The 21,770-nt window shown below is 46.3% G+C and overlaps 1 protein-coding gene across 3 annotated transcripts in view; it reads left to right on the top strand.

Annotated features, from left to right (window-relative positions):
- ADRA1B (adrenoceptor alpha 1B) overlaps positions 1-21,770 on the top strand; it is a 96,768-nt gene that overhangs the window by 29,318 nt on the left and 45,680 nt on the right. For 2 of the 3 annotated variants that reach the window (XM_070414496.1, XM_070414495.1), the window contains exons 2-3: positions 15,471-15,534; positions 16,081-17,227. In XM_070414496.1, the coding sequence (XP_070270597.1) occupies positions 16,279-17,227 (949 nt within the window). In that variant the 5' untranslated portion in view covers positions 15,471-15,534; positions 16,081-16,278. Of the gene's footprint in view, positions 1-15,470; positions 15,535-16,049; positions 17,228-21,770 lie in introns of those variants that run through there. The other variant, XM_070414497.1, reaches the window with a different exon arrangement.

The raw sequence follows: 21,770 nt of genomic DNA, 5'->3' as shown, positions 1-21,770 counted from the left end.
ATGGGATTATTGAAACAAGCTTATCGTCTCTTGAAGTGACTAAGAAACAGAAAATTTATATATGGACATATTGGTGGTTTTTTTTTAAGTAGGCACATTAATGTAGAATTATTCACAATATAAAATATGTGTGTTACTCCAACAGGCTCCCAAGTGGAGACCAAACATAGTTCACTCTCTGAAAGGACCCAGTGAAATCTTCTCTTTTCTCTGCCTTAGAGTAGCCAGCTCGACTCCCTGGGGGAAAAGTGAGGGGACTTCCCAGGTGGTACATCTCCTCCAGCCTCCAGAACCAGCCAAACAGGCCAAATAGGATTCCAATAGGAACAATACTTTAAAAATAAAGACTTGCTAAATGCCAGCATGAACTAATGAACCCACTATGTAATTTCAATTCTGAATCATTCAACTTTCTTAAAATCAACCTTGAGGAAAATCCAGCACCTTTCTAAAAGCTTCCTAAGGGATTTCTTGTTCATCTCAGCTGTCTTTAGCACCTGGTAGATGCTGAAAGAATAAAGTAAAGTTGAACCCATTTGAACACAAATGATTGACATGCTCACTCTTGGGGCTGCCCCACACTTTAAATCCCACCCTGGTGATAGTTCCCTGTTCCATGACTTATTCGCCTGCATAATCAATAGTATTGTTGATGACAGAGTCTATGTTTTTCCCACATTTGCATTTTCCACATAGTCTTAACACAGCCTAGCACAAAGCTCAACAAATGTTCGTGCAATAAGTGAAGGAGTGGATGAAATAGGGCCTCAGTGCCCCCATCCATAATATGGGAGCCTTGAATATCTGCCTTTTGAGTAGCCTGTGTGATGGAGAAATTACTCTCAGTCTCCCTGCTTGTGGGAGGTGAGAAGGAGGGGATTTTCTTTCTTCTGTGTCACCCATGGGTGTCTGTTCCCCTCCCAATGAGTCATCTGGGAGCCAGACACCATCTGTCTCGGACAAAACCTGTCAGGTACTTACTCAGGAGCAGCAGGGCCATAAATCTGTGCAGCATCCTCGTGGTTACCTAGGGAACACTGGGGCACAGCCAGGAGGGGAGCACTGCAGACAGACAGGACTCTGGCCAATGTCCCCACCCTCTCAGTGACAACCCTGCAGGGGCTTCCTACTCTCTAGTTTGGAATCAGTGTCCTGTTCCCTGCAAAGGGCAAGATGGCCCCCAGCCAAGAGGACCTGAAAAGCATCAAGATCCCGCTACCAAACACTCAAAGAGGCAAAGGGATCAGTTAGGTGGCGAACTCAGGGGACAGCTGTGGGTACCAAGGGAGGTTGAACTGAGACAGAAATCTGGGCAGCTGGAATCAGGTCCTGCATTTCAATCCTTTACCTTTACACAAACAGCCAGAGCAGGTCCCCCTTCCACTCTCTGTGGGTATGGAGATTAAATGAAACAATATATTGATTGACCTGTTTGTCATAAGTCCTGACCACAGCAAACAATCAATAGAGGCAGCTGTAAATGTAATTGTTATTGGGATTAGCAGAACTAGTAGCATATTTTCTTCACTATGACCTCCCAAGTAGTATCCCACTTTACAGATGAGGAAAACTGGGCTCAGAGAAGAAGTGACTTGCTCAAAGTCCTTTTGCTAAGAATTGGATCCACTGGTCATTGGCACCTAGCTTCTCTAAAGCACTAGAGTTATCCTCATGGGAATAACTCCTGTGGGGGTGAGTGGGAAGGACAGACACTATCAGTCAGCTCTGTTCAGCTCCACATTCATATGGGCACCCTCACAGTGGTCACATGGTGACTGTAATGCCTCAGACCTTGCTCCAAATTCTACTTCCCCTCATCTTCAAATCTCATAGCAAAGAAGTCCTGGGGCTCTCATTGGCTATGATTGAATTAGGGTTCAACCCTAGAGCCATAGGAGGGGATGAGCCTGTGTCTGAGAGGTGGGACTCAGGGGACAGCTATGAGTACCAAGGAGGTTGAATGGAGGTGAGGGGCCCAAACAAGATACACTTGTATGTGTGCATGGGTGCAAGTGTGTGTGCATGTATGCATATGTGTGCATGTGTGTGCATGTGTGTGAATGTGGACAGTCTAGAAAACATTTGCCAAAATGTTTACAGTGATGCTCTCTCTGGACAGTAGAACAAAGAGTGATTCTCTTTTGTTCTCTATATCTTTCCCTAGTTTTACCAAAAGCACAATTTACTTTGATACTTTTTTTAAAAGCTGTTTTCATTTGCTTAGGGATTAAATAATGTAAATAATATATAGTTATATTAAATATATTTGTATTTGAGAGTATTGAGCTGGACATTAGGGGCTTCCATTCTGGTTCTGGCTCTGAGTCACCATGGTCAAGTCACTTCTCTGGCCTCAGTTTCCCCATCTATGAAATGAAGGATGGGCTACACCAGTGGTCAGCAAACTCATTAGTCAACAGAGCCAAATATCAACAGTACAACGATTGAAATTTCTTTTGAGAGCCAAATTTTTTACACTTAAACTATATAGGTAGGTACATTGTTATTAACTTAATTAGGGTACTCCTAAGGCTTAGGAAGAGCCACACTCAAAGGGCCAAAAAGCCGCATGTGGCTCGCGAGCTGCAGTTTGCCGACCACGGGGCTACACAATCTCTTCTGAATGCCTCTCTCCTGTGTACACACAGCAAGTAAGAGTGTGGCTCAGCTGGATCCTAGGAGACCCACTTGAATGCAAAGAGAGTAATTGTTTTCAAACAGAAATCAATTCTGAATATAAGCGAGTGCATTTATGGAGTTGAGTTGAATATTCTCCCCAGAACCACAAAGAGAACACCCCTCCTCAGTGGAGGCCAGCTCACCTACTCAAGCCCTGAAAAATCCCTCCTTCTTTTAGAGGGAAGAAGAATTAGCATGATTGAGTGGGCCTACTGTGTGTCAAGCCAAATACAAAGTACATTATACATGGGATCTAATTTACACTCATAGCACTTGTTGGTTACCATCATTGTTGGACAAGCAACAAGTGTCTAGAAATGTTATTTAATTACCACACTGTTGTTAAATGTGAGTCCATGACACCTCCATAAAGATCCTTGAGAGAAAAAACACACTCTTTATCTCTGTATGTCCCTCAGACCCTAACTCGGGGCTCAATAGATATTTGCTGATCATTAGAATCCTCCTCCCACCATCAGTGCTTCTTGGGCTCCATAGTGGATGATCCCTAATATCAAAGGTTTCACCAGCTCATTGGAGCAGCACAACTTTGGCTAAGAAAGTGATGAGCTTAGTTCAAGTTAAAGGGGAGGAGGGGAGGCAACAGATGAGGTCATGATCCATTGTTGGGAGGAAGCCATCACTTTGAAGAGTTGTCGTAACACAGGCCTTCAGGAGGTAGAACATTGAACTGGTTGATTTTGACCAGGAACAGAGGGTTAGAAAAGTTCAGGATTCAGGGATGCCTAGAGGCAACATGGGGGCATTGGGAACTTGGGCAAGGGTTAGAGTTGAAAGGAAGGGAGGCTTGCATAGAGGAGAATGGATCCCCAACATAAAATTTGCTGTAATAACAGAAAGATTAAAGAAATGATAGAGAAGAGAGACAAACAGACAAACAAAATCAAGGAAAGTAAACCTCCTCCTACACAGTTTTGCCTCCCAGAAGCTCTGGTTTCAGGGATAGATGAGCAGTTAGGATCACATAGCTGTGGCCAAAAACAAGACACTCCCTCCCCACACCCTCCCCCCAAAAAAAGGCCTCAAAAGAGAAAGCTCATTGAAAGGCAGACATTTCAGTTAACACTATCATTCATTCATTCACTTACTATCTAATAAATATTTATTGAGTACCTACTATCTGTCCATCGCACACTGTGCTAGGCCCTTGGATGAGCAAACTGAAGTCCAGGGAGGCAGTCAGATATTGATGCAATAATCGCGTGGAGGCTGTGTAATCACAAACCAGGGTGAATGCTGTGAAGGAGAGGGATGTGGTTTTCTGAGAGCAGAGAAGAAAGGAACCTCACCTAGACTAAGGTGGGGAGGAGGCAAGAAAGTCTTCCCTGAGGAAGTGACCCTTGATTTGAGCTGTGAAGAAGAGGATGGCCCTTGCCTAGCAAGGAATAAGGAACAGCACGTGAAGGCCAAAGTCATCTTTAATGTGTCCAGCTGAGGCAAGACTAGCTACACAGGTCATCAAAAAACCTGGGTTTAAGACCTAGACCCTACAAGAACCCTTTCTGTGAGACATTCAGCCAAGTCATTTGTACTTTCTGGGCCTCCATTCAATGATCTGTAAATAGCGGGTAACAGACTACAATAATGTTTCTCAAAATGTGGTCTGCCAGTCTTCTGCAGTAGAATAATTTGGGTGACTTGTGAAAAATATAGATTCCTGGGCCTTACTTCAGACCTACTGCAGCCGGGACCCAGGAATCTGAATTTTAAGGCCCCCTGTAGGTGGCTCATGCCCAGGAAAGTTTGGTATCTTTGGCTGTGTAGGCAAACCTTGGTCTGTTCAATGGCTTCGTATTTCCTTCTTCCTAAATTCTTAGCCTCCCACGGGAGCAGCACCAAGAAGGGGGAACGTGGGCAGTCCCCCAGACGGAGCAAAGGAACATTCTAAAGTTTTCAGGTGAGAACAGAGGACTAAACTTTCACACCTAGAGTTGGTTCTGTTGCTTTAGGGATAAGTTTCGCAGATTGACTTGAGAGGGGGAAAACACCTCCAGACTGAGTACTTTTTTCCTTTTCACTTCTCCACTCAGCCCCTGGAATTCAGTTGAAGATGAATATTCACTGGAGTCTGTTCTCTGCCCTTTTCCCCCTTCCCTTCTTCCCCTTCTCATAGATCTGGATCTCTCTGAAGTATTAGGGAGAGGTGGGGGTTCTCAGGTGCCCCCTTCCTTCCCTGCCTTTCTGAGGCATGAATGGTCGGCCTCTGATGTGATGGTTTTTAGTCTGTGAGCCTCTTTGGTCTGATTTACAAGGAAAATTCCTGTTGACGCTAATTGTACCAGGAACCAAGAATTATAGGCTGGGAGCCTGCCACCTGCCTGCTGAACCAAGCTATTTCCCTTTCCCTCTGCACAGAGAGCTCACAGGGCCCACTGCCCACCACACCCCACTCCCCAAGCCCACCCACACTGGCACTGGCTTTGTCTCTAATCTTGCCAGGAGTTCTCTGCAAGAAGAAATATTTCCAGCAAGCTCAGGCTCTCTGGGTATGGCAGAAGCCATTTCAGATATTGCATCTCAAAGGCCAGATATATTACTTCTGCCTACCTAGGATTTTGTGTTAAAATGAGATAGTGTGTGTAAAGGCTATAATACAAACCTAGCACACAGTAGGATTCTCAACCAATGGTAGCTATTGTTATTTGTATTATTGTTATTTTTCCAGCCACTAATTTTTCAGGACTATTTATATCAGAAAAAAAAAGTAATCAATTATATCAATTGGCAAGTAAAGGGTTAGAAGATTCACTGAGAGGTCAACTAGGAAAATCTTTACCTCAATACCCCAGATTCTGAGAAATCTGTTTTCTGTTTTTATAATTACACATAACTCAACGATAACATTTATTAGGAGGTTTCTAGGTGCCAAAGTCCCATTGAATCCTGGCAACAACTCAGTGGGGTAAATATCATTAAAATATCCATGTAACAGATAAACAGACCGAAGCTTAAATAAATGAAGTAACTTGCCCAAGTTCACAAAGCTAGGAAGCGCCAGAAACTAGAACTTGATCTGATGTTTCGTAAGCTAGTTCCTTAGGTCTGACTAGCATCTCTCATACTGAGTTTACAGTCTATTTCCTATCTATCTATCTATCTATCTATCTATCTATCTCTCTATCTATCTATCTATCTCTCATAGGTAACAGAGTTGGTTATCATCATGGGATCAATAGCCTTTGCAGTCCTTAAAGACAATTATGGGGTCAGGTCTTCCACTTTTCTTCTTGGAAGATTTGAGATTCTAGCCTGACACATGCCCTTGAGCCCACTTGAGCTTCCCAGGGAGGACCCCACTCTAGAGAAGGGCCCATGTTGCACACACAGTCCAAAACACCTTCTGCCTCTGAATGCATGTACCTGGCTGGCTAAGGTTTGCCCAGAAATTCCTGTAATTTTGTTTAGCTGAGAGGTCAGCCTACAGCCAAATTTGGGTAGTATTTGGGAGGTGAAAAGTATCGATTTTGAGTCAAACTGCCTCTGCCCTAATCCCATCTCTGGGTAATCGTGGACATGTAATTAATTTTATCCTCAGTTGCCTCACCTGCAAATTGAAGACAACAATGTCTTCCACAAAAGTGTTTTTGGAGGATTAAATGAGATGTTGCTTGTGAATTAGCACAATGCCTGATGCATGACTGCATTCAGTCAGTCACAGTTAGTTAAAATAGGGCCTGGGCAGAGACAGTGCCTACCTCTCAATGGATAGCACTCCAAAAGGCAGGGTAGATATTTGGAGGCCCTTCCAGGAACTTGTAATTCACAGCATGCAGCTAACTGCCATTATACCAGGCTGCTCCTATCTAGAAGTTTTCACAAAATCTTCCCCAAACTCCACCCCCAAGCACTTACCAGGGCAGTCCCCCAAGAGACAGAAAAACCAAGGCTCCTCCTTTTACACCCTTCATCTTTTCCAGGACTCCCAAATCTGCTAGTTTGGCATCCAGTAAACATCTGTGAAATGCTGGGCATTTCCTGTTCCAGCATTCCTCAGTACACAAAGGAGATGGGCAAAGAAAACTGCCTTTCTCACCCTCTGCCCTCTTTTTCCATGCCCATGGGCCCCACAATAATGTACACACCAGTTCCCAAGCATATCCACCCCATCCAGCGTCCTACCCTGTCATCTCTGCCAGAGAAGAGATGAGAAGGCACAAGTCACCCTCTGACATCACTTACTTGCCTTGCTCCCCAGGGCCCTAGTCTGTCCTCTCAGAAGCTGGGCTCTAACACTTTATCCAGATACCATTTTTAGATGCCCCCAAGGAAAAAGGTTCCACCACTTCCTGTAGACCTTACTGAACTTGGTGGCTGCCACAAGTGAAATCCTCCAAAAGAGTTGGATGGTTTGGTTCAGAGGGCCACAAGAGAGGAAGAAGAGGAAGTATGGAGAAATTTGAGACCAGCGTCATGTATTTTGTTTCCTTATTTAACTTGCATCCGTGTTCAATGTCTCACACAATTGTCCATGCATCCTCAGATGCACATTCTGTTATTCATCCTAGACCACAAACTCCAAAAGGACATTCACTTTATTCAGTTCAAGTTATACTGCATGATGAATGGGGAACAGTGGGTTAGTTCTGTTGCCCAAGACTGAAAGAGGTGACACCAAGATGCAATTAGCAGGAGAGAGGCCCATCAAACAAAAATAAGAAGTAACAGGGTGAATATCAAGTCATCAAGGGGCCTGTTAGGAACTTGGCAATGAGGAAGCCCCTGTCAGAAATTCAGGAAAAGGGTGGAGTAAAGCCATGTGCCCATAACTTTCAGTAGGTTCTCAATAAGATCTAGAACCTAAAAAGGTAAAAAACCACTGGTAAGGAGTAGTCCTTTCCCTCATGAAATGTGGAGTGGGAGGGTTTAGATTAATGCATATAAAATCACAGAGGACATCAATACAATAACAGTAGCTATTTGGGGTTGAATGTTTTTTTATGAGCCAGATCCCAGCCTAAGCATTACAGGCTCCTTTAATTGTCACAGTCACCTTGTATGTGCCTTATCTCAAGAAAATAGAATGCATTGTCCCCAGGTCTGAAAGAGTTTATGTAGCTTTCCCATGATCATACATCTGGTCAACTAAAGCTATAATTCAAATGCAAAACCTGCTCCAGACTGTGGAAATGGGTGACAGCAAAAAAAGGGGAAAAAAATCACATTGGTGGAATCAAAATCCCAGGCTACTGACACTGGCTCTGCCTTAGGCAAATCCCTCCCCCTTTCTGAGCCTTTGTGTCCCCACATGTGAAATAAGAGGGATGGACTAGCCCAGTGGTTCTCAACCTGTGGGTCGCAACCCCTTTGGGAGTCAAACGACCCTTTCACAGGGGTCGCCTAAGACCATCAGAAAACACATATATAATTACATATTGTTTTGTGATTAAACACTATGCTTTAATTATGTTCAATTTGTAACAATGAAAATACATCCTGCATATCAGATATTTACATTACGATTCATAACAGTAGCAAAATTACAGTTATGAAGTAGCAACGAAAACAATTTTATGGTTGGGGGTCACCGCAACATGAGGAACTGTATTAAAGGGTCGCGGCATTAGGAAGGATGAGAACCACTGGACTAGCCCAAAGTCAACAAAGGATTTCTATGAAGGGTTAGAGAACAAATACTTTAGGCTTTGCAGGGCATAGGGCGTCTGTTGCAGCCACTCAACTCTGTCATTGTAGCATGAAAAAGCATCCATAGACAATGTGCAAGCAAATGGGTGTGGTGTTCCAATAAAACTTTATTTACCAAAAAATAAATAAACAAACAAACAGGCACAAGCCTGGATTTGTTCCAAGGACTATAGTTTGTTGAGCCCTAGACTAGACGGTCTCTAGGGTCCTTCTGATTCTGACATTTCTCAAGTCCATAATCCTAACTACAACAGTGTAGCCTTCAAAAGTCAGCTGTAAAGAGCCTATTGCCATAAGTTTTGTTTTGTTATGTCTTACTTTAACCTTTAATGGTTTCAACAGTGTGATTAGAAAGTACATTCTGGCAGCAGCAATACAGAGGCAGCTTGGGAGAGTTTTAGTGCCAGTAAAATCTCCATCAGCTCCCTGCCCTCAGTCTTTGATATGGACAAAGACATCTGTCTCATGGAGAGCATGCTGCAGACACTACTGCCCACCCAGCTCCAAACCAGATCACAGCCTAGAGACCCTTCCTAGATCAATTTTGGGGCCACCACAGATTCCTGGGCAAAGTGATGGACAAAGTCCATGACCATAAAGAGACAGCCAGAGTCATTCAAGAAAACGGCACTCTCTCCCTCCTGGCCCTCGACTGTACAGCACCACGGGTTGGTATGGGCAACCTATTTATCTTGTCCCACCCACCAGAGGAGCTGCTGGGGCCCAAGGGAGAATAGACCCCTTCTCCAGCTCCTGAGTTAGCAGGTTTTTCACATTCCACACTCCTGTGCCCTCACACCCCAGACCTCCAACTCAGGGCTCTTCCCAAACATGTGATGTGAATTCAGCCATTGGATGACTTGGCAATTAATCCTCACCAGCCTGCTGCAAAGGGATACTCCTGAGTTCTCTACCTTCCCAGGAAGGCTGTGCAATGAGAATTCCTGAGTTGAGGGAATCTGTGCTCAACAAAAATTGACAAATTGTCATTACCAGAGGGAACTGAAATCCCTCACGCCCAGGATCCTCTGACCTGCTGCCTTTGGAGGTGGAGGAAACGCCTGAAGTGTCCCCTGCCCTGGAGAAAGGGTGCTCCTCAGCCTCCCTTCACGACCCCCGTGTAGCTGGAGCAGATGCCTCCCACCTCCTCTTTTTTCATTTTCAGCCTCATTCACTGAGTGCTTTGTATTCCAGCTGTGCTGGCTAACCCCTGTGGCCTTGGGCAACCATTCTGAGACTCAGTTTCCTCATCTATAAATGTTGATAATAAAAGCATCTACCTCATAATATTATTATGAGGATTAAATCAGATCATGGCCATAAGGCATTTGGGGCACAATGCCTAGCACCTATCCAACACTTAATAACCCTTACCTGATATTATTACTATTACTCTGTGCTGGGCACGTGACACACATTATTGCAGTTAATCCTCACCTCAACCCTATGAGGCAGGGACTATTTCGATCTTCATTTTACAGATGAGGCAAGTGGGGCTCCGAGTGATTAGATAGATGACTTGCCCAAGGACACACAGCTAATAAATTAGTAGAACTGGAACATAAATCTAGGTCTGTTGGATGCCAAAGTTCAGGCTCTTAATCACTTTACTCTCCTGCCCAAGGTCACATTAGTAGCTATTAAATGAGGGAGGTGGGATTAGATTCCAAGTCGGCTCTCAAATTCTCAGCAGACCGGGTGTTGGCCAGGAAGCCCGACCTGAGCAGCTCCTCGGCAGGACCTTCTCGCCTGGCCAGCTCTGCCTTGCCGTCCGCTCCCTGACCTCTGCCTCGCTCAGGAACCTGATCACATTCTGTCTTCTGCTGTAATTTCCTTCAAGGCGAACACTGAACCTTCTGCTGCCTTTTTTTTTTTTTTAAATCTCAGTCTGGTGCAGAGAGAGGGATGAAGCTTTGGAGCCTGACAATAATGCTCTGAATACCAATGCTGCTTACTCACTGAATAAGCTTGGCCATGTCACAGAACCTCTCCGAGCCTCAGTTTCCTCATTTGTAAAATGGGGGTAATTCCTGCTTTGCATTGTTGCGAAGATTTGCATAAATGCACACAGAGTACCTACCTAGCACAGTGCCTGGCACATAGAAGGTACTCTGTGAAGGGTGCTCTCCCATCTTATTCATTGCCCATGGCACCTAGATCAGTGCTAAGCTATTCGTTTGATTTAATCTTTGATTCACCCACAGCACCTTTCATGGTGCCTGACACAGGGTAGATGCCCCTATATATAGCTGCTTGAATGCAAAACTGAAGAGAGCTGGAGAGGGAGAACCATGCAAAACTGCATGATCCCATGTGAGAGCTCTCCTCCCATAGACCCTCGAAGCAGATCTCTGAGTCTCCCATTGCCTTGGTCTCCACAGAGGTCAAACTCAGTGGCAGCTTCACCTAGAGGGCTCCCAGAAATCGGAGTTTGCAACATCAGAGGATTCTAATGTAATCACCGATAATGAAAAGGTTCTTCTTCCCCAAGCCTCGAGTGAGTCAGAGCTCTGTGCTTGGCTTTGCCCCAGGGAGTACCGAGAAAATAAAATAGCGTCTGTATCCTCATGACACCTAAACAAACGATCAATTCCATTGGTCAGATATCAGCCAGGAGGGTTAAGAGGCATCTCCAAGGAAGAGAAGGGAGGAACAGCAAGGAAAGGACCATTAGCTTCAGTGGGGTCCTGGCACATGGCTGCTATTAAAGCTAATACCGGTTTGCCTTATGGTGGGATTTTTGTTTTGTCTTCATGAAAGACACTGGTAAATGACAACATGTCTGAAATCTACAAGGATTTTGAACCTCTGGATGTGGCTCAATAATCTCTTCCACATCCTGACACTTGAATGAAGACATAAGGTCTCATCTAGGTAACACACTTTTCTCTTTTCAAAACAAGTATAAACCAACTCTGAATCTCAGATTTGCTCTTTTCCTTTTCCTGGCCTTTTGCCACCACAGGAAAATATCTGATAGGCTGAGTTTTCGCACTGCAGCTGGTTACTGTGATTATGTAGACACAGCCTCTGTAAATTCAATGGTGTGTTGCTGGCTGTTCAATAGCTGGTGAGATTAGTTCCCAGGGAAGTGGGAAATGGGCCACCACCATCGAAATGTGGGCTCAGGGCTTGCTCTCCGTTCTGTCCCACTCTTCCTCTCCCACATCTCTGGCTTTGTGTTAATTGCCAGCTTCTGCCGACTTACTGGCATTCTCTTCCTCCTCCCACTCCCCCTTGGGAATAAACCAGTTCAAGAGAAGCACCATCATCCTTGATCTGAAGAGGAACGAAAATGGTGGGAACTGAGTGTGTGACACTGGGTTCCTACCACCATTGTGGATGAAAGGGAGAAAGGACAGCAAGGTTGCCTTCGGGGGTCACTTCACCCCAGCAAGGGAAGCTGATTAGCTAGTTCTAGGCCAGGGGTCCTCAAACTTTTTAAACAGGGGGCCAGTTCACTGTCCCTCAGACCGTTGGAGGGCCGGACTATAGTTTAAAAAAAAACTATGAACAAATTCCTACCCACACTGCACATATCTTATTTTGAAGTAAAAAAACAAAACGGGAAGAAATACAATATTTGTATTTGCATGTGGCCCGCGGGCCGTAGTTTGAGGACCCCTGATCTAGGCGATCTGGCCCAACCCCTAGCTTCAGACAGGCAATACATAAGCCACCCAGGACCAAGGACAATCTCCCGTCTTCATAAAGACCCTTGGCAGAGAGTTGTCCCGGTCTCACACCCTGCTGTGTAAGTCATGAGTAGCTGTCCTGTGTGGCTTCCCTCTGGAGCAGAGGAAGGAGTGCAGCTCTGTGAGCCACGGAACCCCTGTTTGATAACCAGCTCTGCACCTGACTAGCTGTGGGAGCATACTACTTGCCACTGCCTCCTGGGCCACCTCCAAAATGAAAAATGGACAAGTGAGGGTTATAATAGTTCTTGAAGAGTGAAGTCACCATAAATCTGTGAATCTCTTATTTTAAAACTAGAGGCCTGGTGCATGAAATTCATGCATGGGTAGGGTTCCTAGGCCTGGCTGGCAATCAGGGCCAATCAGGGCCTTCCTTGCCCCCACTGCCGGCTGGGGCCTCCCTTCATTTCACACTGCCCCCTGGTGGTCAGCACATGTCATAGCGAGCAGTCTAACTCCTGAGGGGACAATTTGCATATTAGCCTTTTATTATATAGGATATCAAAAAATAACTTAAGCCAATTTAATTAAAATAGGAAATAAATCAGTTTTCGGAGCTGTCTCTACCTCAGATATCTTAATCCAGCAGTTCTCAACCTGTGGGTCGCGACCCCTTTGGGGGTCAAATGACCCTTTCACAGGGGTCGCATAAGACCATCCGAAAACACATATATAATTACATATTGTTTTTCTGGTTAATCACTATGCTTTAATTATGTTCAGTTTGTAACAATGAAAGTATATCCTGCATATCAGATATTTACATTATGATTCATAACAGTAGCAAAATTACAGTTATGAAGTAACAATGAAAATAATTTTATGGTTGGGGGTCACCACAACATGAGGAACTGTATTAAAGGGTCGTGGCATTAGGAAGGTTGAGAACCACTGTCTTAATCTCACGGAATCCCTTGAAATTGTGTGTTTTGTGCATTTGGGAGTGCATTTTGGTGGGAAAAGATGAAAACCTTAGATGTATAATAACCACCTACCCCCCAAAATATATGTATAAAACAAATAAAAAGAAATTCAGAACCTTTCTCTAGGTTGAGGATCCTAAATGTGAATCACCCTGAGTGACTGCCTTGTTCCCTAGCCTTGAATATCAGGTTATAGTGACAGTGGGAAGCCCTAGATGCAGGCTTGTGGACAGGAGTAAAAGAAAGCGTAAGGCTTTACTTTTCAATCTCCAGCTGTGACTGCTCATTAATCTGCCACATGTGTACTGGTCATGTGACCTCAGAATATACAAACACTCTCTAAATCAATGATGGCGAACCTTTTGAGCTCGGCGTGTCAGCATTTTGAAAAACCCTAACTTAACTCTGGTGCCATGTCACATATAGAAGTTTTTTGATATTTGCAACCATATTAAAACAAAGACTTATATATGTGATATTTATTTTATGTATTTAAATGCCATTTAACAAAGAAAAATCAACCAAAAAATGAGTTCGCGTGTCACCTCTGACACGCATGTCATAGGTTCGCCATCACTGCTCTAAATCATGGTTTTCTCACCAGTCAATGGAGAATGGTTATACTTCTCTCAAAGGGTTGTTGTGACGAATAAAGGAAAATTAGTAAGTGCTTGGCTATCAGTAAGAGCTCAATAAATGTGGGTTCCCTCCCACATGAGTAGCTCAGGGTCCCAAAATTGACTACTTAGAAGACTGTGCCTTCTATAACAATCAATCCACCCCCTATCTCAAATTTACATTGGTACAGTCCTGTGAAAAACCATATGGAAGTGCCTCAAAAAATTAAAAACAGAATTACCATATGATCCAACAATCCCACTTCTGGGTATATGTCCAAAACAGATGAAAATAGGAACTCAGAGAGAGCTGTACTCCATGTTCATTGAATCATTATTCACAATAGCCAAGATATGGAAACAACCTAAGTGTTCATCAGCTGATGGATGGATAAAGAAGATGTGGTGTATATATACTGTGAAATTTCATTCAGCCATGAAAGAAGGAAACCCTGCCATTTGCAACAACATGGATGAAACTTGAGGGCATTATGCTAAATAACATAAGTTAGACCCCAAAAGAGACATGCTGATGATATCACCTATATGTAGAATCTAAAAAAGCTGAGCTCATAGAAACAGAGAATTGAGTGGTGGTTACCAGGGGTTGGGAGAGTAGGATGGGAAGATGTTGGTCAAAGGGTACGAACTTCCAGTTATAAGATGAATAAGATCTGGGGATCTAATGTACAGCATGGTGATTATAGTTAATAATACTGTACTATATACTTGCAAGTTGCTAGGAGAGCAGATCTTAAAAGTTCTCACCACAAAAAGAAATGGTAATTATGTGATGTGATGGAGGTGTTAGCTAACACTGTAATGTCAATCATTTTGCAATTTATAAGTATATCAAATCAACATGTTATATACCTTAAATTTACACAATGTCATATGTCAATTATATCTCAATAAATTTTGAGGGAGAAAAGCCACCCCCTACTTTGCTTCTGGGAGAAAGGTGTGACACAGCAGCTAAGTGTCAACTTGGCATAGACTCAACATTGGGTTCAGTTCCCAGCTTCTCTGCTTGATGGCTGTGTGGACTTGGGCAGAGTTAAACTTTACTGTATCTTGGTGTCCCATTCACAAAATGGAAAGGATAATGCGAATAGCCTTTCATATGCCAAGAGTACTTAGCATACTGATTGGGACATACTAAGTATTGGATAATTGTTAATTAGCATAAGGCTCTCCCTCAGCATCTTTGGCCTCATCCCTTCTCTCCTAAGTACCATTCGCCCACCTTTGGGAGTGTGTCCCTATAGCTGAATGTTCAACATGGATAATGGGCAGAAAGGGGGAGGAGGGGGGTGGGACCAACAACTAGATTCCCCAAGTCCCGTCCCCTGATGCCAAGAGGTCTCTAACCCCCACCATCACCATCCTCACCCCCAGATAGCCCACTAGCTTGTTCCTCATTTCTTTCAGGTCTTGACTCAAATACCATTTCAGTGACATCCTGAGCACCCATTCAGAATTTCAAATGCCACCCCCCCCACACACACACACACACACACCATTCCATTTCCCCCCTCCTTGCCATATTTTCTCCATGATATCTGTCAGCATAGGACACCCCTCACAATATGCTTATTTTTTAGTGACTGTCTCCTCCCACTAGAATGTAAGCTCCTGGGGGGGGGGGGGGGGGGGCAGGGCTCTTTGTCTATGTCCACAGCGCCTAGAACAGAACCCAGGGCAGGCCAGGGGCACTTAGTTAACAATCTGTTGAAGGAAGGAGTGAGTGTCTGAGTGAATAAGTGAATGAATGGATGAATGAATGAAGAGAAGCCTTTTTATTTTTATGGAGAGGTAAAGGATGGAGGTTGGTCTCAGATCTGCCTCAAGTCCTTCCCACCTGCCTAACCTAGGCATTCTTCCTCTTTTAGGTGCCACACAAGTTGCATATCCCCCTAATTCTGGGGGTTGACTCCAGACGCCATCCTATTAGAGGTAAGCACCCCCCCCCCCCCACTTTTTTAAATGAGGAGTAAATAGGAGGGAAAAGAACCTCAGCGGGCCACCTCGGATCGGGGGCGTAGTGGGATTCCCACGCTCAAGTCGTGCTTTTTGCCCACGCCCTCATCCCCACCCCCACTCACACACATCAGGCTTGCCGTGGGAGTGGGGGCAGCGGGGGGGAGGCGGGGGGCACAGCTAGCTAACCAGGGTGGCGGCGTCGGGGCTGCAGGCGCCTTCGCTGGACCCGCATTGCCCCCTAGTGCCGCGCGGAGTCAGGGCGCCGGGCTCCCCCGCCTGATGTCACCAGCATGCAGTCAGCCCAGAGGCGGCTCATTGAAAGCGGACCCTCCTTGGTGCTGGCTGGGCGGAGACGCTGCTGCCCGCAGACCCGCAGCGGGCGAGCCCGCCAGGAGCCCGGCGCCCCCCGCCCGCACCCCACCTCCCGCTGCTCTGCTCCCTCGCGAGCCGGCCGGCGCGCCTGACGTGGACCATTAACTTGGAGCTGCCGCCTCTCCCCCTCTCTCCTCCCTCTGACAGGCACAGGCAAACGAGCGAACGAGCAGCGCGGTGCAGGAGACGCACTGCCGGCTGCTGGGGGAGATGCCTCCTCGCCAGGAGGGCGCCTCTGGGAAGAAGCCCACCGTGGGGGAGGCAAAGTTTCAAAGCAGCTGAGGAGCCTTCCCCGCAGCCCTTCCAGCCCTGTCCACCCGCTGGCTATGGAGGGCGGACTCTAAGATGAATCCCGACCTGGACACCGGCCACAACACATCAGCACCTGCCCACTGGGGAGAGTTGAAAAATGCCAACTTCACTGGCCCCAACCAGACCTCCAACAACTCCAGACTGCCCCAGCTGGACATCACCAGGGCCATCTCCGTGGGCATGGTGCTGGGCGCCTTCATCATCTTTGCCATCGTAGGCAACATCTTAGTCATCTTGTCTGTGGCCTGCAACCGTCACCTGCGGACACCCACCAACTACTTCATCGTCAACCTGGCCATCGCCGACCTGCTGCTAAGCTTCACCGTCCTGCCCTTCTCGGCTGCCCTGGAGGTGCTGGGCTACTGGGTGCTGGGCCGGATCTTCTGCGACATCTGGGCCGCCGTGGACGTCCTGTGCTGCACCGCCTCCATCCTAAGCCTGTGCGCCATCTCCATCGATCGCTACATCGGGGTGCGCCATTCTCTGCAGTACCCCACGCTTGTCACCCGGAGGAAGGCCATCTTGGCGCTCCTCAGTGTCTGGGTCTTGTCCACAGTCATCTCCATCGGGCCTCTCCTTGGGTGGAAGGAGCCAGCACCCAACGATGACAAGGAATGCGGGGTCACCGAAGAACCCTTCTACGCCCTCTTCTCCTCGCTGGGCTCCTTCTACATCCCTCTGGCTGTCATTCTGGTCATGTACTGCCGGGTCTACATAGTTGCCAAGAGGACCACCAAGAACCTGGAGGCCGGAGTCATGAGGGAGATGTCCAACTCCAAGGAGCTGACCCTGAGGATCCACTCCAAGAACTTTCACGAGGACACCCTCAGCAGTACCAAGGCCAAGGGCCACAACCCCAGGAGTTCCATAGCTGTCAAACTGTTTAAGTTCTCCAGGGAAAAGAAAGCAGCCAAGACCTTGGGCATAGTGGTCGGGATGTTCATCTTGTGTTGGCTACCCTTCTTCATCGCTCTACCACTTGGTAAGTTGCGGGCTTGGTGGAGGGGCCATGGGCATTTTCCGATCTTGGCTTTACTGATGAGCTTACTGTAAAGTTTTTTCTGTGGTTTTTTTTTGGGGGGGGGGGTTTAGTGTGTGTTTTTTTCAGTTTGTGTGTGTTTGGAGATTAGAGAATACTGTTTGTTCTGCAAAGGCTTTGCAGATTGGATAGCTGGCTAAGAACCAACTCAGGTGTTAGTAGAACACGCTAAGTCGCTTGAAATAGAACCACAGGAGGAAAATCTGGTATGCAGAATAATTCATTCAACAGCCTCAGTTTAATAATTAAAAAGGCCACTGGACTTGAACATCACACCAGCGTTATTTCAGTAGTAATCATGTGTCAGCTAAGGCAGCCTCACGAATGCAGCATACAAAGTAGTTTGTAGTTACCGCAGACGCGGCACTGGAGAGCAGGGAGACAGCTCGTACACAGAAAGGCGGTTTCATTCAGCATTTCCAGGGCTCTTTGCAGAGATCCCCACGCTGCTCAAGAGCTTTGCAGAGACTGCGTGCTCCCCCTCCTCCCTGCACGGCTTGCTATCATCTCAGTGCACTCCCTTCATTATGAGTTCATAAGAGCATTTTACAGTCACACCGCCCCAACTTGCCTTTAAGTTATCTAAAGCCTGAGATTTGAAAGAGAAGGGAGATGACCTGAGGATCACATATTCTCAGTTTTCACCAAAAAATGTTCCTAACTCTGGTGATTTATATGAAATGACCAGAATTAAATTATGGTCGCCCCTCACCATTAGCTGCCAGACACCAAATCCTGCTAGGATGAAATTGAGTCCTTCCCCCCCTATAAATACATGTCCATCTTTTTTTTTCTTTTTTTGGTTGGTGGTCCTACTGAGTTATTCAAAGGCTACCTGACTGATTTCTTCTAAGGAAGAAGTGGTCTGGTTAAGTGGCAAACCTAGAGGATAGTGTGACATGCTGTCCACATGGGCTGGGAAACACTTGTCCCTCCTCTGAGGCACGGATCTGCTTTGATTTCTTCTATCTCTGGGGGACGCTCCAGAAAAATGAATGGAGGGAGGCGATCACGGCAAAGTCATGTGCCGAGGTATCAGAAACGTAGCAGCTGCTGTATGACATGGACCACACATGCCTGCAGTCACACCAGGGGCTCAGTTAGAACTCTACACGACCAAATTCCACCAGAAACTACGATTCTGAAGACATGCTGCTTTAAGAGAAAGAGGCAAATGGAAAGAAAGCAAACTGGTATCAGGAGTTTCCCTTTAAAAAAGATAAAGGAAAAAGGCTGTTTAACCTACTCTCCACGTTATCATTTCATGCCCGTCATGAATGGTTTCAGTGTGTTAAGTGGAAAGGGTTAAGCTACGCCCGCCCCAACCCTGAGTGATCACATCCCACTGCAGAGAAGCTTTCTTTTCTTTCCCAAGGTCTCAAGGTCCTTTTGCAGGCTTGTCAGGTTGAAGTGGATGACAGTTCACACTGCATTGGGCCATCCAAAGCTCCTAATTGTATGTGGAAGTGATTTGGCCACGTATCATTCACTAAGTGACCTTGGGCAAAGACAGCTCTTCTGCGAGCCTCGGTTTCTTCATCTGCAAAATAGACCTGTTTACAATTTGCTCCATGGGGTTTACACTAATGCATGGAAAGGATTTAATGCAGTGTCTGGTGCACAGCAAATGCTCAAGGAAAGTTAGCTATTAGTACTACAAACCTAACCCGAGTCACCCCTCAGCTATAACTGTATTTCCTCCTCCTCTACTCATTTGCCAATCCCCTCACCTGTTACTAAAGGCTCAGAAGAGAAGTGGCCCTTTCTTCCTTCTGCTCCTGCCCACTGGCAGGCAGAGGCTACGACCAGAGTATCCTCAGGAAGGAGCAGGCCCCAGCAGGAAGCAGGGATGGATCAAAGGGGCAGGCGCTGACAGTAGGGGGCAAGGGAAACAGCTCCAAATAGGTGAAGAGGCTGCCAGCATGTTGGAATGCTCTGGGAGTCAGGAGGAGTCTAGTTTTTCATGCTTTGCTCTGAGGATCAGGGGCCATCTAGTTTTCATGTGAGCTTTGCCATCAATTAGATCTGTGACCTTAGGGTTGTTGCTTTACCTCTGTGGGCTTCAGAGCTCACTTTCAAAGAACCACGGGGTTCTAGATGAAGGGCTCGCAAACTTTAATAAGGATCAGAATCACCCGTGGAACCTGATAAAACATTCGGCTTCTTAGGCCTAACCCACAGACACTCTGACTCAGTAGATCAGATGGATCCCAGGAGTCCACGTGGTGATTCTGAAAAGGTGGCCTGCTGATCAGAGCCACTGCTGGGGCCCTTGTCCAGCCTGCTGGAGGCCATGGTTTTACACAGTGTAAAGTCTGGTCATTCCCCAGCCACACGGTGATGCAGGATGATGTGGCTTCTCTCTGGGCCCTGCTCTTCAGGACCACCCTCAGTTTCTTCTCACTCCCACCCTCCCCACTTTCCCCCTTCTGTTGATGCCTTTCTGAGACCTTATCGCCATGACAGCTTCCACATCACAGAAAGTGAGACGTTCTTGCCACCATAATGCTCTCAAAGCTCCTTTCTCCTATCCTTGCCATGAAAACTTTCTGACCATCCATGTCATTATCTCCCAGAGATGTCCCAGTGAGCTGCCCCTGAACTGACCCCACCCACATCCTCTCCCCTGGCCCCCTGGCCTTAGCAGATGAGGAATATGGACTCCATGCTTTGGGTTTGGAAGATACACAAGAGCTTCAGATAGAGAAGGTGCTTAATTAACATGTTCTTAATAATTCAGCAAGAGCATCCAAGCAAACCCTAGATGTGGGTTTCTACTTCCTCTGAGTTCAAATAACACCCAAATAAGAGTAGCATGATGTGGAACAATAACTCCTTTGGAATCTGAAGAAGGTTCCAAATTCTAAATTTTCCATGAAAGGCTTTCTACTCATAAGGAGAGAAAGCAGATCTGAGAAGACAGTGGTTGGCAAACACAAGTGCAGGTAGGAGTAACTTCCAGTTGGCGATAGGAGCCTGGATGGCAGGAGATTTCCATAGCTGTGTTTGTCTTCTCCGTGGGAGAGGAGGGTTGCTATTCCTCTTGGGAAAGAGGGAAAATAGCCATGCCCCCTGCAGGGTCCTAGTTAGGAGCCCCATTTGTTTACCTTCCTCCCTTATTTTTATTTTTGGAAGCAGGGTTGGGCTGCCTCTCATCTCCTGCGGAGCCCTCCCCACCTGTAACACCCTCCAACCTCCTCCCCACCCTTTCCCTGTGGCCTCAGACCAAGTAGGGCCAGGGACCAGCTCTCACTTACTCTGGAGCAGGGATGGACTCCACCAAACAAGGACCTCTTTATTTGGTCCCTGGAATCAGGCCATGGAGGGACAGGAAATAATTGGAATATAATAGAGCAGCATTTCTACTCATTTGGGTCATGTGCAAGATGTCCAAGGAATCTTCACCTGCCCAGTATTATAATGAAGGTCAGCTCCCACCCGCCTGGGGAAGGCCTGGTCAGGGTCTCAAGAAGTGACTGGGCTATTGAGGGAAGTGCATTGCATTGGGGGGAAGGCTGGGATGGGAAGGGGGGGGTAGCAGGAAGTGCTGGGCAGCCAACTAGTAGCTGGGCTTAGTGTGTTGTTTAGAAAACACTGGAACCTTGCCTTGCTCCAAATCTTTCTTCCATCTTTTAAAATGCTGAAAGGCCCCAGGAAGCCCTTATTGAACTAACTGCTTTCCCCTCCAAATAAATGAAGGTTCATTTCAAAGAAGCAGTTGTGTTCTCTGTAGTACTGGAACCAAATAGGAATTCCTCTCGCCATTGATTTGTTTCTCCAGTCCTCTCATTCCAAGTGGGGCTGATGAATCCCCACCTCCCACAGGAGCATAAGGGAGGGTGAGGGTCTCAGAGATGACTCAGGACAGAGCCACCCCCCCTACACACACACACTAATCCTCCAGCTCAGAGGTTTCAACGCACAAGGATTTGAGTTGCTCACAAGAAAAGCAGTTGATTTGAGTTAGGAGAAATTTTCACACACAGGAACCCTTCCTGCAAGAGGGAAAGCCTACAGAAGGAAAATACATTTGACCATTAATGAAATCATTAATAAAGACTTTCTGAAGCACCTACTAGGTACCAAACACTATATTAATTACTGGGTTGTTGGGCCAAAAATAAACATGGCTCCTGCCTGCAGGAGGTTTATAGCCTAGAGAGATCATACTAACATGGGACACATCTTAATAAGCCAGACATTCTGCTAGGCCCTCAACAGACATTATCTCATTAATCCTGATTGGGGAGAGTAATTGCTCCCTCTCTACAGAGGAACATACTGAAGCTCAGAGAGGTTAGTCTTCCTGTTCAGGGTCACACAGCAAGTACCTGATGGCGCCAAGAGTTGAATCCAGGTCTGTCAGAGCAGGTACATACCTGTTCCACTGCACCCAGATGTCTGGCCTTTCTGCTCTGTGGTTCCAACCTACTCTCATAGCAATTGGTCTCCAGGAAACCCAGAGCCACCTGTCAAAAGTGGGTTC

Source organism: Myotis yumanensis, unplaced genomic scaffold, assembly GCF_028538775.1.
Source record: "Myotis yumanensis isolate MYYU_CA2020_CCGP unplaced genomic scaffold, mMyoYum1.0.hap1 SCAF_5, whole genome shotgun sequence".
NCBI classification, from domain to species: Eukaryota; Metazoa; Chordata; class Mammalia; order Chiroptera; family Vespertilionidae; genus Myotis; species Myotis yumanensis.
This window is presented reverse-complemented; position numbering and strand designations above follow the sequence as displayed.